Source organism: Chinchilla lanigera, unplaced genomic scaffold (assembly GCF_000276665.1).
Source record: "Chinchilla lanigera isolate Chin_1 unplaced genomic scaffold, ChiLan1.0 scaffold00005, whole genome shotgun sequence".
Taxonomy (NCBI): Eukaryota; Metazoa; Chordata; class Mammalia; order Rodentia; family Chinchillidae; genus Chinchilla; species Chinchilla lanigera.
Window position 1 is genome coordinate 39,982,413 of NW_004955406.1, and position 14,295 is coordinate 39,996,707.

A 14,295-nucleotide genomic window follows, 5' to 3' on the forward strand; every position below is an offset into this window, starting at 1 on the left:
AAAAAACAAAGGACTGTGGTTTTATTTAATAAATGGACAGGCCAAAGAGAAGCCATTAAGTGTTTCCATTAGCTGAAAAGTTCTCAGCAGAAAAAGAAAGTCAATGCTAAAGTTACTGACTGATACAAGAAGAATGAATCTTTCATCTGTGAAACTGTGAAGAAAGAAAAAATTTTCGCTGGTTTTGCTCTTGTTACTCAAATGGCAAGTTACAGGCACAGTGCATCCAAGTGCTTCATTCAGATGGAAAAGACGTTACATTTGTGTGTGTACAGAAAACAACAGTATCTGCAGGGCCTGGAACTACCCCATGGCTCAGCCTGTACTATTGAGTGTATCTCCCCAAAGATTTGCAGTACTGTATCGTACTGCATGGCAGTTTAACGGATATTTTACTATGTGACTTTCTTTCCCTGCACATCTTCTAAAAATTGAATTCCTGTGTGTCTTAGTCAGCTTTTTGCTGCTATAACAGAACAGCACAGATAGGGTTATTTTATTTTATTTTGAGACAGGGTCTTGTATGCAGTTCAGGCTGGCCTTCAGTTCGCTATGTAGCCCAGGCTGGCCTCAAACTTGCAGTGATCCTCCTACCTCAGCCTTCCAAGTGCTGTGATTACAGGTGTGCACCACCACGCCTGGCAGATAGGGTAATTTTATTACTATTTTTTGAGACAAGGTCTCACTGTGTAGTGCAGGGTGGCTTTGAACTCACAGCGATCCTTCTGCTTCAGCCTCCTGAGTGTTAGGATTACTTCAGCCTCCTGAGTGTTAGTTGTGGGCCACCACATCCGGCTCAGGGTAATTTTAAATGAGCAATTTATTTCTCACTTACCTGGATGCTGGGAAGTCCAAGGGACTGGCATCTGCCCAGGGCTTTCTTGCTTTTCTTACTCCCACCCCGCCCATCGGATTGTGACTAATCCTAAACCGAAGGCAGAACCTCACCACCAGTCACCTCTAATTAGGCCCCGCCTCTCATTATGGTTCCACTGGGGATGACTACCTGACAATACTTCTCTAGCTAACGCGTATCAGATTCGTCCGGAGGGTTGTTAAGATCCCTGGTTCCATCTCCAGAGATTCTGTTTGTGACTGGGACCCGTGACTCTGCCTCAAACAAGCCCCCATGGTCTTTCTACAGCTAAACCTCTGACTGTGTGGGCTCCATACCCATAGATTCAACCAAATGGGATAAAAACACCCCCCCCATTGCTGCTATCTGTTCCCTAAACAAAGCAATGAGCACAACTATTTACATAGCATTTATATTGTAGTAGTTATGAGTAACCCAGAGATGAGTTGAAGTATATGGAAGATGTTCGCAGGCAGTATGCAAGCACTGTGCCATTATAGAAAGGGTACTTGAGCAGCTCGGAGTTTGGTGTTGCAGGAGTTTGGGGCAGGTCCTGGAACCAGTCCCCTGCAGATTCCAAGGCTCAACCGTAACACACTCCAACTGCAGTGGTTTAGCAAACGCCAGATCTGTGTTTTCTACTGCCACCAGCTGATGTAAGCACATATAAATACCAGCATGGGACCCGTATGACTGCCCTACAACGTGGGGAGACTGAGGTGTGGAGAAGCTAAGCGACCTGCCCAGCATCACACAGGGCCCCATTAGCAGAGGCAGGGCCCTGGCCAAGTAGGAATCTGCTTTGTGTTCCCACCAGAACCTGGAGCCCATCCTATGACTTAGGAGGGTGGGTGTCTGCTGCTCCAGCTCCAAGCCTGGCTCGATCGCAGAAACCGAGCACCCCAGAAAGAATAAATGCCTCACATAGGGTAGTTGATACTTGGTTTCGTTTGGTAGAGTGGTGGCAACCAATACAAACTGGCCTGGGCAAACGGAGTACCGGCTCCTCAGTTCTAGCCAATTTTTGTCACTGTGCTAGAAGTTCGAATCCAGATTTTAATGTACTTAGGACCTCTGGATTCTTACATTTCAGTAACTAATTACATACGTGTACGCACACAAACACAGACGGACACATGAAGTCTGCTCCTTGGACAAGCCCATCCGCCGTAGTCGCAGTGTCGCCGTAAGCAGAAGTACTGAAGTGAGAACCAGTTGTGTTTCTAGACCTTTTTGTTTGAAAAATGAACAAAACAAAATAAGGCGGCGGGGTAGAAGAGCGTTTTTCTCACTTTGCTGTGGATTCCAGAAGTAGGAACACACCCTGTGCTTGTGCCCACGGAGGTGCTGGGGAAGCTGAGGGTGGAGCCACGCCTGTGAGGCTCCCGGGGCCTCACCTCCACCCTGCCATTCCTTCCCTCCAGGATGTCCATGAGGAGCCCCGTCTCTGCCCAGCTGGCCCTGGATGGCGCTGGCACCATGGTGAACTGCACCATCAAGTCGGAGGAGAAGAAGGACCCTTGCCACGAGGCTCCCCAGGCTTCGGCTGCCGTGGCTGAGCCCCAGCCTGGAGACCCCGCCCGGGACCCCCTGGATGTTGCTGACCCCCAAGCTCCAGCTCAGGTGCCCAGTACTTTCCCAGGGGCTCCTGGGGCAGTGTCCCTGGCTGCCTCTGTAGTGCACAACCGTGCCCCGCACCCGGCGTCACCACCAGGCAGGGCGGGTGCGCAACATGGCTGGGCAGGCAGCAGATGCCGGCAGAAATGATTATCAGGGCTGAGGCGTGGCTTAGGGAGCAGAGGGGCTGCCCAGCCACCTGCCGGGGTGGCATAGATTCACTGCCTGGTGGTAACTGCTGGCCAGGGCTAGCTGGGGGGAAGGGGGTACACACCGAGAGTCTGGCTTATAAGTAAGCTACTAGCTTTTTCATGTGGTTTGAGAGAATCAGCCTTATCACCCCTTTTTATATCACTATTAAAAACCCTTCTGGGGCTGGGGATTTAGCTCAGCGGCAAAAACGCCTGCCTGGCAAGCGCAAGGTCATGAGTTCGGTTCCCGGTACCGGAGAAAAACCAAAAAAAAAAAACCAAAACCAAAAAACAAAACCTTCAAGGTGGGAGAACTGATCAACATCACCAAGAATTCTCCTAGCACAGGAAAAGTCTGATTCCACACAGATAAATAAAAGGGAATATATAATTAAAAACCAGATGAGTGAAAATGAGGGTTTTGGGTTCCAAGCAGGGATCCAGCTTGGAAGAGCGAAGGGTCCGGGAGGACCTCCTGGAGGAGCAGGGCTTCAGGGATGGGGGGAACTCTTGTGGGAAGAGGAGCAGCCCTTCCCGGGGAGGGCAGGGCTGGGGCAGTGGGTGTGTCCAGGACTAGTAATTAGTAGCTGGCCTGGGGCCCCGACTGCGGTGGCAAACCCCATTCACATGCTTTAAGGCCCTTGATCCCAGCGACATTCCTGTGACCTGGGAGGGATTAGCATTTCCATTTTCAGAAAGGAAGTGAGGTTCAGGGACGCGGGTGGGGTAGAGCCCCGGGAGCCAGCAGCGAGCCTGGCCTGGACCAGGCCTGTCGTCCTGGAGTCTCGTGCCCTTCACACAGTTTCAGGTAAAGGGCCAGCAAGGGTTGAGGGGTGGGGCATGGAGGACCCTTCAGATGGAGCAGTAGGGCAGGGGAGAGCCTGGGGTCCCCATGGGTGGGTGCCTGCGGGGTTCACTGACAGTTCAGTGCCTCGCGCAGGAGTGTAGCTCTCCAGAGAGCGGCGGGTCCCCAAAGCCGAAGCGACCGGATGCCTCTGAGGCAGCTTCTGGAAGCCAGGAGAAGCTGGACTTCAATCGCAACCTGCAGGAGGGTATGACGGGTGCCCAGGCAGAAGTGGCCGGGCGGGAGGTGACAGGGCGGTGCCCCTCAGCCTGTGGTGTCTTCCAGTTGTGCCGGCCATCGAGAAGCTGCTGTCCAGCGACTGGAAGGAGAGGTTTCTGGGACGAAGCTCTGTGGAAACCAAAGATGTCAAAGGTGCGGGCCTTTCCCGCTGGCCTGGCCGTGTCGTCTAGGCTGGCAGGGCGGTTCTTGGTACCCTCGTACCTGTCCTGTGCTGCTTGTCTTCTTCCTGGCCCTAGCAGTCATGACCAGCCCTCATTGGGGACCCCCAAGCATAGGTCTGGCTGATCCCCACATAGGAAAGGTCTGGCCTAACCCAGTTCCTTGGGTGTGGATCTGGCCCTGGAGGAGGGTACCCTTGAAATCAGGCTTGTCGTTCTCCTTTGCAGTCTGTAGTGGGCAGAAAACTCACTTTTACTTCTGACAACTAATGCTAGGCTTCGGGGGCCTCACTGACTGAGAAGAGGGTCTTGTGGGGCTGCTGCCTGGGGGCCTTCAGCGCTCATTTTCCTAGTGTGTTTGGTCCCCACCACTCCAGGGAGCTTTATACCAACACAGAGCTCCTCAAGGGCCGGTGGGGGAGGGGTGCGTGGGCTGGGCACCTGTATTTCTCAAAGGCACCTTGAGTGATTCTGGGGCCGATGGCCTGCGGCCTGCAGTGCGAATGGTCCGCTGCACAGGCATTAGCTAAATGGGTGGGCAGGGAAACTAAGCCAGCTGACCTGCACTAAAAGAGGACCACCCGCCAGATTCTGGACAAAGGTACTCTGTACGTTCGCTCCTTCCACCTCATAGTAATCTAGTGAGGTGCCTATTATTGTGCCCACTTACGGATGTTTTAAAAACACCCTGGTCAGATATGGTGGCCCATGCCTATAATCCCAACCAACTACTCAGGAGGATGAGCCAGGAGGATTGCAAGTTCAAGGCCAGCCTGGGAAACTTACTGAGAACTTGTCTCAAAATCAAAAAGTGGGGGAAGGCTGGAGGTGTATCTCAGTGCCATGGTGCTTACCTAGTATGCATGAGGCCTTAGGTTCAGACTCCATTACTACAAATGAAACAAAACACCCTGAAGTGCAGAGAAGTTGGTAACGTGCTTGACAGAATCCTGGGATGACATAGCAACTGCCTGGTCCACGTCAGACGGACAGGTGAACTAACCAGAACTCTCCGTGGTGGCTGTTGCACCGGGGAGCAGGGACCCAAGAGAGCCTGGCAGAAAAGGAGCTGCAGCTTCTGGTCATGATCCACCAGCTGTCCACCCTGCGGGACCAGCTCCTGACCGCCCACTCGGAGCAGAAGAACATGGCCGCCATGCTGTTTGAGAAGCAGCAGCAACAGATGGAGCTGGCCCGGCAGCAGCAGGAGCAGGTGAGGGGCAGGGCTAGGCCAGGCAGGCTGTGGGGTGCTGTGGATGCTGGGCCGGTGCCCGGGACCCCTTTGCTTGCTTTCTCCCTCCCAGATCGCCAAGCAACAGCAGCAGCTGATTCAGCAGCAGCATAAGATCAACCTCCTTCAGCAGCAGATCCAGGTAACAGGGAACCCGCCTAGGAGCCCCAGAGCTGGAGGATGGGGTGACACCAGCCTCGGAAGCTGCAGGGGCAAGGGATGCCAAGCAAGCTGAGTCACTCGGCCTGACCCTGAGGATGGCCCTTGGGCCTCCGGCCTCCTCCTCGTATATTCCTTTATAAGGGACGAGTGGGGGAAGCGGAATGTCCCGCTCCCCAGCTAAGACTGAAGGGCAGGGAGGCTGGGCTCACAGAGCCAGCATGGGTCAGATGGGCCCACCCTCTGTGTCAGGCTGACCGTAGCCAGGGAACTGTTTGGGTCACACAAGGTCTTTTGCCTTCAGCAGGTCAACATGCCTTACGTCATGATTCCAGCCTTCCCCCCAAGTCACCAGCCTCTGCCTGTCACCCCCGACTCCCAGCTGGCGCTGCCTATTCAGCCCATCCCTTGCAAACCAGGTGAGTGTGGGAGGGAAGGGGCTGCACTGAGGCTGGCTTGTCCGGAGGCCAGGGAGGGAGCCCCTCGGCTCTCACCCATTCATTGCAGTGCTGCGCCCCTTGGGGAATAAAAATGGCACATTTCCAACCGCAGAGTGCTTCCGGGATGGAGGAGGATGTCCCTCCACTTCCGGACACTTGTGTGCCAGCCAGAATGTTAGTGTCATGCATAGTAACTGTGGTCCAGCCCTCTCCTCCATTCCAGCAACCTCGATTCCAACTGCGCACTCCTGTCCCTCCCTGGCCATGTCACTCCCGCACCCCGGCACTGAAATTCAGCAGTGACTGTGCGTCTTGCATTGCTGCTGGCTGGCAAGCCGTGGGGTAGTGAAGTATGAACCCTGAGCCCAAGGAGCTGCCAGCCGGGGGTGCGGTGGGGGATACAACAGTCTGGGAGGTGTCCCGAGGAGGTGGCATTTGGGAGCTGCGGGTGGAGGGCGATGCAGTCAGAGGCCCTGGACTGAGGTGGAAGCCGCTAGGCAGTGGTGGAGTTAAGAGGGGCATGAGACCAGGTTGGGGCGTGGCCAGGTGGTTAGGAGGGAGCTGAGGGTCTGGGGCTGACTGTGCAGGGTGTGGGTGCACTTGAGTATTTGAGTAGCAGATGTGCCTCTCTGGCTGTGGGTGGTAGGGACTGCGGCATGCACTGCCTGGGGCAGGGTCCAGCAGAGGCTGTTGAGGTCACTGAGGAGTTGAAGATGGCACCGTATGGGGGGGTGACAGGGACAGAGGGTTATTGGCTTTGGGAACCGAGTAGACACGCTGCTCACAACTGCTGTAGGAGTGTCATGGCGGTGAAGCCAGCCCTGATGGTCCGCTCCCATTGTGCAAGCTTAGCGGGTGCCCAAGGCCTGCAGCACGGAGGGCAGCTCCTGAGTTGGCTTCAGGTCCTTGGGGCCGACTTTGTCCTGTCCCCAGCTTCATGCCCACCCCACCCGCAACCCAATGCAGGCTTCAGCTCATACCTCAACTCCCTGAGAAGCCTGCTGGGTCACCTGGCAGGGACAAAGTTCCTCGACATGCTGCCTGTGGCCCTTATCACCTGCCATGAGCTTAGTGGTCCCTACAAGGGCTTCTGTCCCCTGAACTGTCCCCCTCCTTGGCACTGTGCCTGGCCAAGGGAGAGTGCCGTAGGATAGGTGGAGGAGGGAGTAGGGGCTGCCGGGAAGGAGATGTGGAGTGTGAAGGACCTGGGTTTGAATCCTGCCTGCTGTTCAGTGGCTCTGTGCACAAGCCATGGGCCTCCCGAAGGTTTCTGTACCCAGAACGACACCCCGTGCACATGGCGCACCCCCCAGCAGGCGGCTTTGTTTGCACCCTGCACACAGCAGGGACAGGACGCCAGTGTCTGTCGAATGAGCCTCTGATATCCCCTCCCTTGCTGCACCTCAGGAACTGCAGAGTGGTTGGGAGGGGCAGCACGGGGTGAGGATGTGGATGGCAGTGCAGGGCCCCTGGGGAGGAGGGAACGGGTTCCCCAGCAGTGTTTTGGGGCCAGGGAGGGCAGGGTTGGAAGCTGCCAGGCCAGCTCTGAGCCTCCACCCACCCACGGTGCCGGGACCTCGCCAAGCAGGCATCTGCTGTTCTGTGCTCATCCAGGGCTTTTCTCCTTGCCGCTTTTCCACAGTGGAGTACCCACTGCAGCTGCTGCACAGCCCCCCTGCGCCTGTGGTGAAGAGGCCGGGGGCCATGGCCGCGCACCACCCCCTGCAGGTAGGGCCCTGTGCCCACTGGCCAGGGCGCCCCACAGAGCCCAGCCGCTGGCCATCCCCATTCCTTCATCAGCTCCTCTGCTTTTCTCATGCTGGTCTGTGTCCTCTCTGTGCTGTTGTGGGGGACTCCTTTGCGGTGCCCCCCTCTCTGACCTCTGGATGTCCCTCAGGAGCCCTCCCAGCCTCTGAACCTCACCGCCAAGCCCAAGGCTCCTGAGCTGCCCAACACCTCCAGCTCCCCCAGTCTGAAGATGGGCACCTGCGGCCCCCGGCCCCCCAGCCACGGGGCTGCCCCACGGGACCGGCCATCCAGCCCACCCAGCCTACCCCTGGGTAAGCTTTCTGCACCAAGGCCCAGGGCCTCTTAGGGGGGGAGTCTCCCAGGGTGCAGACCTTTCCCTGGTTTGGGGTGCTGATCTCGCCTGCATCTGTTGACACTGACAGCAGCCAGTGTGTGTGGTGTCCCTGTGAGCTGCGTGTGTGGTGGAGGTGGGGGCTTCGGAACCGGGTGACATGTGAGGGGCGTGGCATGAAGCTGAAGAAGTTCGGGCCCAGCCTGGAACGAACCCCTCCGCTCCCCACCCTTCTTTCCTCCTTCCTCTCCTACAGGCTTCCTGGGTGAAGGGGACGCTGTCACCAAAGCCATCCAGGATGCCCGGCAGCTGCTGCACAGCCACAGCGGGGCCTTGGAGAGTGCCCCCAGCACCCCCTTCCGCAAGGTTCGTCTGCTCCCTTGTCTGAGGCCACCAAAAGGGTAGGCAAGGTGGGTACAGAGTGTGACACAGAGGAGGTTCATGCGCAAGTTGTCCCTGTCAACCCCAGGACCTCATCAGCTTGGATGCCTCCCCAGCCAAGGAGCGGCTGGAGGAGAGCTGTGTGCACCCTCTGGAAGAAGCCATGCTGAGCTGTGACGTGGACGGTGAGGGCTGCAGCTGTGGGAGCCTCCTCAACGCCTCCTGGTGGTCACATGGGGGATGTCACTCTAGCCGCCGCGGAATAGCTGCCGGGCTGAGTTGCTGACACAGTCACCCCTGTTTCCCAGGCTCCCGCCACTTCCCTGAGTCCCGAAACAACAGTCACATCAAGAGGCCCATGAATGCCTTCATGGTGTGGGCCAAGGATGAGCGGAGGAAGATCCTGCAAGCCTTTCCGGACATGCACAACTCCAGCATCAGCAAGATACTCGGTGAGGACCAGCAGGGGGCGCTTCACTCCCCACCCTAACCCACCTTCACTTGTTCTACCATTTGCCCAGAGCCCTGGAACTGCCTGGGGCAGAAAACAGGAGAAACTGGTGTTCTCAGACTACTAATAGAAAGACTGTAGTAGAAAGACTACTAGTAGAAAGACTTGAAAATTACAAGTCTTTGGGAGGCTAAGAGGGGTTGCAGGCAGGGCAGATGGCGTTAGAAGAAAGCAGTTGTTTTCAAGACTGAGGCTCAGAAAAACAAAACAAAACAAAGACTGAAGGCTCCTGGGCTGGGGATATAGCTCAGTGGCACAGCGCCTACCTGGCAAGCACAAGGGTTTGATTTTGATTCCTGGTATCGATAAAAAAAAAAAAAAAAAACACAACTGATCCTCCTTCCAGGTTAGTGTCTCTCATCAGAGACACCACGGTTTCTGTTTTGTTTTTGTGGTCCGGGGGATCGAACTCAGGACCTGCGCCTGCTGTAGGAGCACGTTACCACTGCTTTTGTCTTGGGCAGGGCCTGTCTTGGATTGTTGGTGGCCTGAGGCGGCTACTCTTCTGTTGATGCAAACTAGGGGAAGTTGCTGGATGGTTGGGATGTGGGTGGTGCTGAGCCCGCCTGACAACCAGATACCCCACCTCTGTCAGCTCCGCTCATTTCCTCCGTGTTTGGCTGCTTGTATGCATGCAGCGTCTTACTGACCCCACCTGGGCACCAGAGGCTGCTTGAGGCAGCTAGGGCTTGCTGGGGGCTGGAAGTGTCCGGCGGAGCCTAGCCCTGACTGCCTGCCCTGGGGCCGGGCCAGGCTCCCGTTGGAAGTCCATGAGCAACCAGGAGAAGCAGCCCTACTACGAGGAGCAGGCGCGGCTGAGCCGGCAGCACCTGGAGAAGTACCCCGACTACAAGTACAAGCCGCGACCCAAGCGCACCTGCATCGTGGAGGGCAAGCGGCTGCGTGTGGGCGAATACAAGGCCCTGATGAGGACCCGCCGCCAGGACGCCCGCCAGAGCTACGTGATCCCGTGAGCAGGCCCAGCCCGGGTGCCAGCGGCGGGGTGTGTGTGGCTGTGTGAGAGGTTGGCATTTGTGTGTGGCCGGCCTGTGCACACGATAGGGTACTGTGTACCAGGGGTGATGGATCACACCTGTGTGTTGGGGGCTGAGGCCATGGACATGTGACTGAGTGACGGGGTGAGGGAACTGGCATGTGTGCCAGGAGATCCCACTGGTGACGAACGGATCCACCCTACAGCGAGGTTCCTGCCCAAAGCAGGCATCCTAGTGGGTCCCCAGGGCACCTAGACCAGGTAGTTCCCCAGTTGGATCCACGTGTGATTCCCTGAGACTGTTACCTGAATCTGCAGAAGCTGACGGTGAATTTGGCCCCTGGGAGACAGACCAGGGACCAGGGTGTGCATCACAGAGCCAAGCAGGGGTGGGCTGGGAGGCCCAGGGGGAGCTGGGTTGGGGTGGAGGGGTCAGGGGCTCCCCATAACCGTGCCCCCCTCTGTGTCTCAGCTCACAGGCTGGCCAGGTACAGATGAGCTCCTCAGACATCCTGTACCCCCGGGCAGCAGGGGTGCCCCTGGCACAGCCTCTGGTGGAGCACTATGTCCCCCAGAGCCTGGACCCCAACATGCCTGTCATCGTCAACACCTGCAGCCTCAGGGAGGAGGGAGAGGGCGCCGACGACAGGCACTCGGTGGCCGATGGCGAGATGTACCGGTACAGCGGAGACGAGGACTCCGAGGGTGAAGAGAAGAGTGATGGGGAGCTGGTGGTGCTCACAGACTGAGCCAGTGGCTGGCCTGGCCCTCCTCCCTGGGGCAGCCCCCCCCCACCCGCCCCGGGCACAGCCAGCCGGCTTGGACTATGTTGGTACTTGGACGTGGGGCGCCCAGGGATGGTCAGAGCCGTGCACTTGTAGATGCACTGGCAAGGGGAGAGCCCTCCTCCCCGACAGCCTTGGGCACCCCGAGGAGCTCTGGCCTTGGTGGCAGGACTTGCGTGGTAGTGCTGGGTGAGCTGGCTGAGCTCCCGGGCCCCGGCAGGGGACACTGGGTGACCCTTCCCTCTGGCAGGCCCACCACCGCGGGGCGTGGCAGCTGTACATCTGTCCCCCCGGGTCACGTGCTTTGATTCCGTGCTTGTCCTGTGGGACCAACACTCCCTCCTACACGCACACCCTGATCACTCCTGTCACCAGGATCACTGTATTCTGCAAAAGGGTCTGACTGTCCCTCACCGTCAGTTTCTGCCAAGCCCTTTGTGCCTCTGGCTGCTGTGTGCGTGCGTGCGTGTGTGTAGTGTGTGCGTGTACATGCGTGTGTTTTCATCCATTCATTGCACAAGGTATTTATTGCGTGCCCACTACGTGCCAGCCACTGTTGCTTCTCTGGGGGCCCCTTCTGTGCTTCTCTTTGTCCCCGAATTGCTACCTCTTTGTCAGTCTGGGTGTCTCAGGTTCTGTGTGTCCTTGTGTGCGCCTCCGACCCCGTCTCTCCGCAAGGCCCTCTCTCTCTCCCCTGTCCAAGCCTGGCCCTGCCCTCTGGATTTTCTGGGTCTGTGTGGGCCCCTGGGCTGCCTCTGGGCCCCGTAGCCTTGCTGACCTCCCTCCCCGACTGTCTTTCAGTTCCCACGAGCCTTTTTTAGCTCTGAGCAGGGTAAGAATGCGCCTCGGCTTCCACCAGCTTTGTCCTGGTGCCCGACCCCTGGGCGCAGGCCGAGTCCCAGGAGTCGGGCAGAGTTGCAGTCAATGACAGAGGTCCAGTGAGGGACCCCATGGCAGCTGGTCTCCATTCCTTACTCCCGGAGTTCGCGGCGGGCGTTCCCTATTGCTGAAGACTCGGCTTCCCCTTCCCCACTGGCGTGAGCAGTTAATGTTTCCTAAGAACATCAGTCCCATTGGCACCTGACCCAAGGTCTCCCCACAGCTGGGGCCCAATTGGGGACCCCTAATGGGGACCTCTCATCCCTCAGGGCCTGCCCCCATCTCTCCCTTCCCCACGTCCGTCCCTCCTTCCAGGCTGTTTCTTTTTTATGACTGTAAACATAGATAGTGCTTTATTTTGTTAATGAGATAATGAGTAACTTAACCAGCACATTTGTTTTCTGATGGCATAATAAAGAGACCGTGTCAGAATCGATCCCTACGAGGAAGGGGGAGAACCCTCAGGCGCCAGTAGCCTGGGCACTGCCGCCCCCTGGTGGTAGCCTGTGTTAGTTACAGCTACGGGGCCTGGAGGAAGCGGTTCAGGCCAGGAGGCCCCAGAGCCAGGTGGGGGGGGCTGGGGGTGCGGTGTTAGTCTCCCCTTTGGGTCTCACTGTCCGCACCCTAAAACAGGGGTGTTATACTACTCCGTGTTCTTACCTTATTGCCCTTTGAGCCTCGAAAGCAAACTGTGGGCTCATCCCGGAAAAGGGCGCAGAGGCACATGCCCCGTGCCCATTTCTGAGCTATCAGCCCTACAGGACCCGCTAATATGCTTCCGGGCTCCATGACCTTCGGGTTAGAATAACAATTTCAAAAGCCTCATCACAGGAGAAATAAGGGCCCTGAAAGAGTAGGATGAAAGGGTGAAAGTCTGCAAAAAGAACGTAAATGATGGTCTGTAAAAAGACCGCTCTTGTGGTTAAAAATTAATCAGCATAGAATGAGGGCAGCAACCACAATTCTTGTGAAAGCGACTTGAGCTGGATTAATAGAGGCTTATCTTCACAACCAGGGAGGTGCCAGGGCTCACTGCTGCCCCCCTGGTAGCAGCTTTCCCAGGTGGCAGCCTCTCCTTTGATCTCTAGGAAAGGCCAGCCGCCCGCGGAGAGGCTGAGAAGCAGGCAGCCTGCATAGAGGAGGCCTGGAGGGGTCCTGGTGGCTGTGTCCTTAGAGAAATGGTTAAGAGGACGTTAAGAGGTTTAATTCAGACAGTGGAGACTAGGATCGGGTGGGTAGGACAAGATGGCTTGCTTCACAGCCAGGGGGCGAGGGTGCAGGTAGGTTTGTGGCGTAACTGTTACGCAAAGGTGTTCTAGAGAAGACACAGGATGTTTGCTTTTTGTTTCTCGAGACAGGGTCTCGCTATGTAGTTCAGGCAGGCCTTGAACTCTCGGACGTCCTCCTGCCTCAGCCCCTCCACCCAAGTGCTGGGATTACAGGTGTGCATCACCATGCCCACCATTCATGAAGACACAGGATGTGTAGAAACAGAGACTTGAATACCAGTGAGGTGACGGGGCTCCTAAACTCGGTGCTGGATTCCAGGCCACAGACCCACGAGGTTTCTGGCGTGGACTCCCCTAGAATTAGGGTTCCCGGGGCGCTGGCCCGCGGCCCTTTACTAGCTCAGCCCTCAGCGTGCAGCCTCCCCTCCGCACATGCGCAGCTGCTCCTGGGAACGCGCAGGCACCTGCGGAAGAGAACCCTGGCCCGACGCGCCTTCCTCCTGGCTGCCCCCTAGTGGTTGTCGGCCAGAACTGCCAGTTCCCCTGACCCTCTGCGTCCTAGTGGTCTCCTGGGCACCCGCCCTCTGGGTCCCGAGTCCCCAGCTGCCCTGTTCCCAGGCTCTCGGTGGCCTGCGGGGCGGGGCAGGGCGGGGCAGGGTGCGGTGGGGCAGCACCTCCAAAGGTAATTCTGTCCTGCGGCCTCCTTCCAGCTGACGGCACTGCCGCGGCACTGAGTCCTCTTCAACTGGCTAGCCCTTCCCTCCCCCACCCCCGCCCCATGAGAAGCAGGATCGGTCAGGTGGGTTGCAGAGGCTGGGAACAGAATGTGCTGGTCATTTTTACCAGGAAGGTTGGGCCACGAAGCTTGTCCTCTGCCCCCTGGGGCTCGTGCATGGTGTGTGTGGGGGGCACACAGGCCACAGTAAGGCCTGGCACTGAGCCAGGGAGCCTGGGGGCGGGGCTCGGGGTCTGAAGGGAAGGTCTTTCACCACCCTAGGACCAAAGGAGTGGAACTGTTTGTCACCAAAGACAGCGGGAGGGGCCTGGGATCAACCCACCCATGCAATGGTGCAAAGGATGATACCCCAGCCCCTCCCTGCGGTGACCTCGGGCCCCAGGAAGCTGGCTTCACAGTGGCAGATTCCGCGCTCAGCTCCAGAGGTGACTCTGGGAGGAGCACGGCGGTGGACGCAGTCAGTCCACAGGCAGGGCAGGTCCTCGGCCAGCCCACCCCTGGGATAAGCCACCTGCGGCCCATCTTCGCCCTGTCGTCCCTGCGCAGCCCACTAGATCACTGTGACCTTGAAGGCCCCGGCTGCCTGTGCAAGGTCCGGTGGTTGCCATGGCACCGTGGCACATCTGCAGGCGAAACCGAAGCCAGAGTCCACCTGGCAGGCGGCTTCTGCTGTTGCCTCTGAGGCCTTCAGGACTTCAAATATTTTCACCTTTGATTTTCTGCTCTTCCTGTCTTTCTGAGAAAGTGACAGACTGGCCCGTGGAACTGCTCTTGCCTGCTGTCAGGAGGAGCCGCCCCCTTTCCCGCCCCAAAGCCCGGGAGCCAGAATGGGCAGGAAGGGGGTGGTGAGCACTTGCTCTAGTGGGCTGCACTGCCTCCCCTAATTCCTGCAGCCACAGCCCGCAGCCCACTACCAAAGCCGGTCGGCTCAAAGCCAGGGCAGCTGAGAACCACCTCCCTGCCC

General features: G+C 57.6%; 1 protein-coding gene across 3 annotated transcripts in view; it reads left to right on the forward strand.

Annotated features, from left to right (window-relative positions):
- The window catches only part of Sox13 (SRY (sex determining region Y)-box 13), a 34,757-nt gene extending 22,955 nt beyond the window's left edge, over nt 1-11,802 (forward strand). Inside the window, exons 2-14 of one of the 3 annotated variants that reach the window (XM_013522670.1) lie at nt 2,281-2,479; nt 3,605-3,716; nt 3,794-3,880; nt 4,947-5,119; nt 5,211-5,279; nt 5,601-5,715; nt 7,379-7,464; nt 7,634-7,796; nt 8,073-8,182; nt 8,286-8,382; nt 8,506-8,649; nt 9,462-9,678; nt 10,175-10,451. In XM_013522670.1, the coding sequence (XP_013378124.1) occupies nt 2,282-2,479; nt 3,605-3,716; nt 3,794-3,880; nt 4,947-5,119; nt 5,211-5,279; nt 5,601-5,715; nt 7,379-7,464; nt 7,634-7,796; nt 8,073-8,182; nt 8,286-8,382; nt 8,506-8,649; nt 9,462-9,678; nt 10,175-10,451 (1,848 nt within the window). In that variant the 5' untranslated portion in view covers nt 2,281. Of the gene's footprint in view, nt 1-2,280; nt 2,480-3,604; nt 3,717-3,793; nt 3,881-4,946; nt 5,120-5,210; nt 5,280-5,600; nt 5,716-7,378; nt 7,465-7,633; nt 7,797-8,072; nt 8,183-8,285; nt 8,383-8,505; nt 8,650-9,461; nt 9,679-10,174 lie in introns of all 3 variants that reach the window. The other 2 variants (XM_005375281.2, XM_005375280.2) reach the window with 2 other exon arrangements.
- Nucleotides 11,803-14,295: the final 2,493 nt, after the last annotated feature.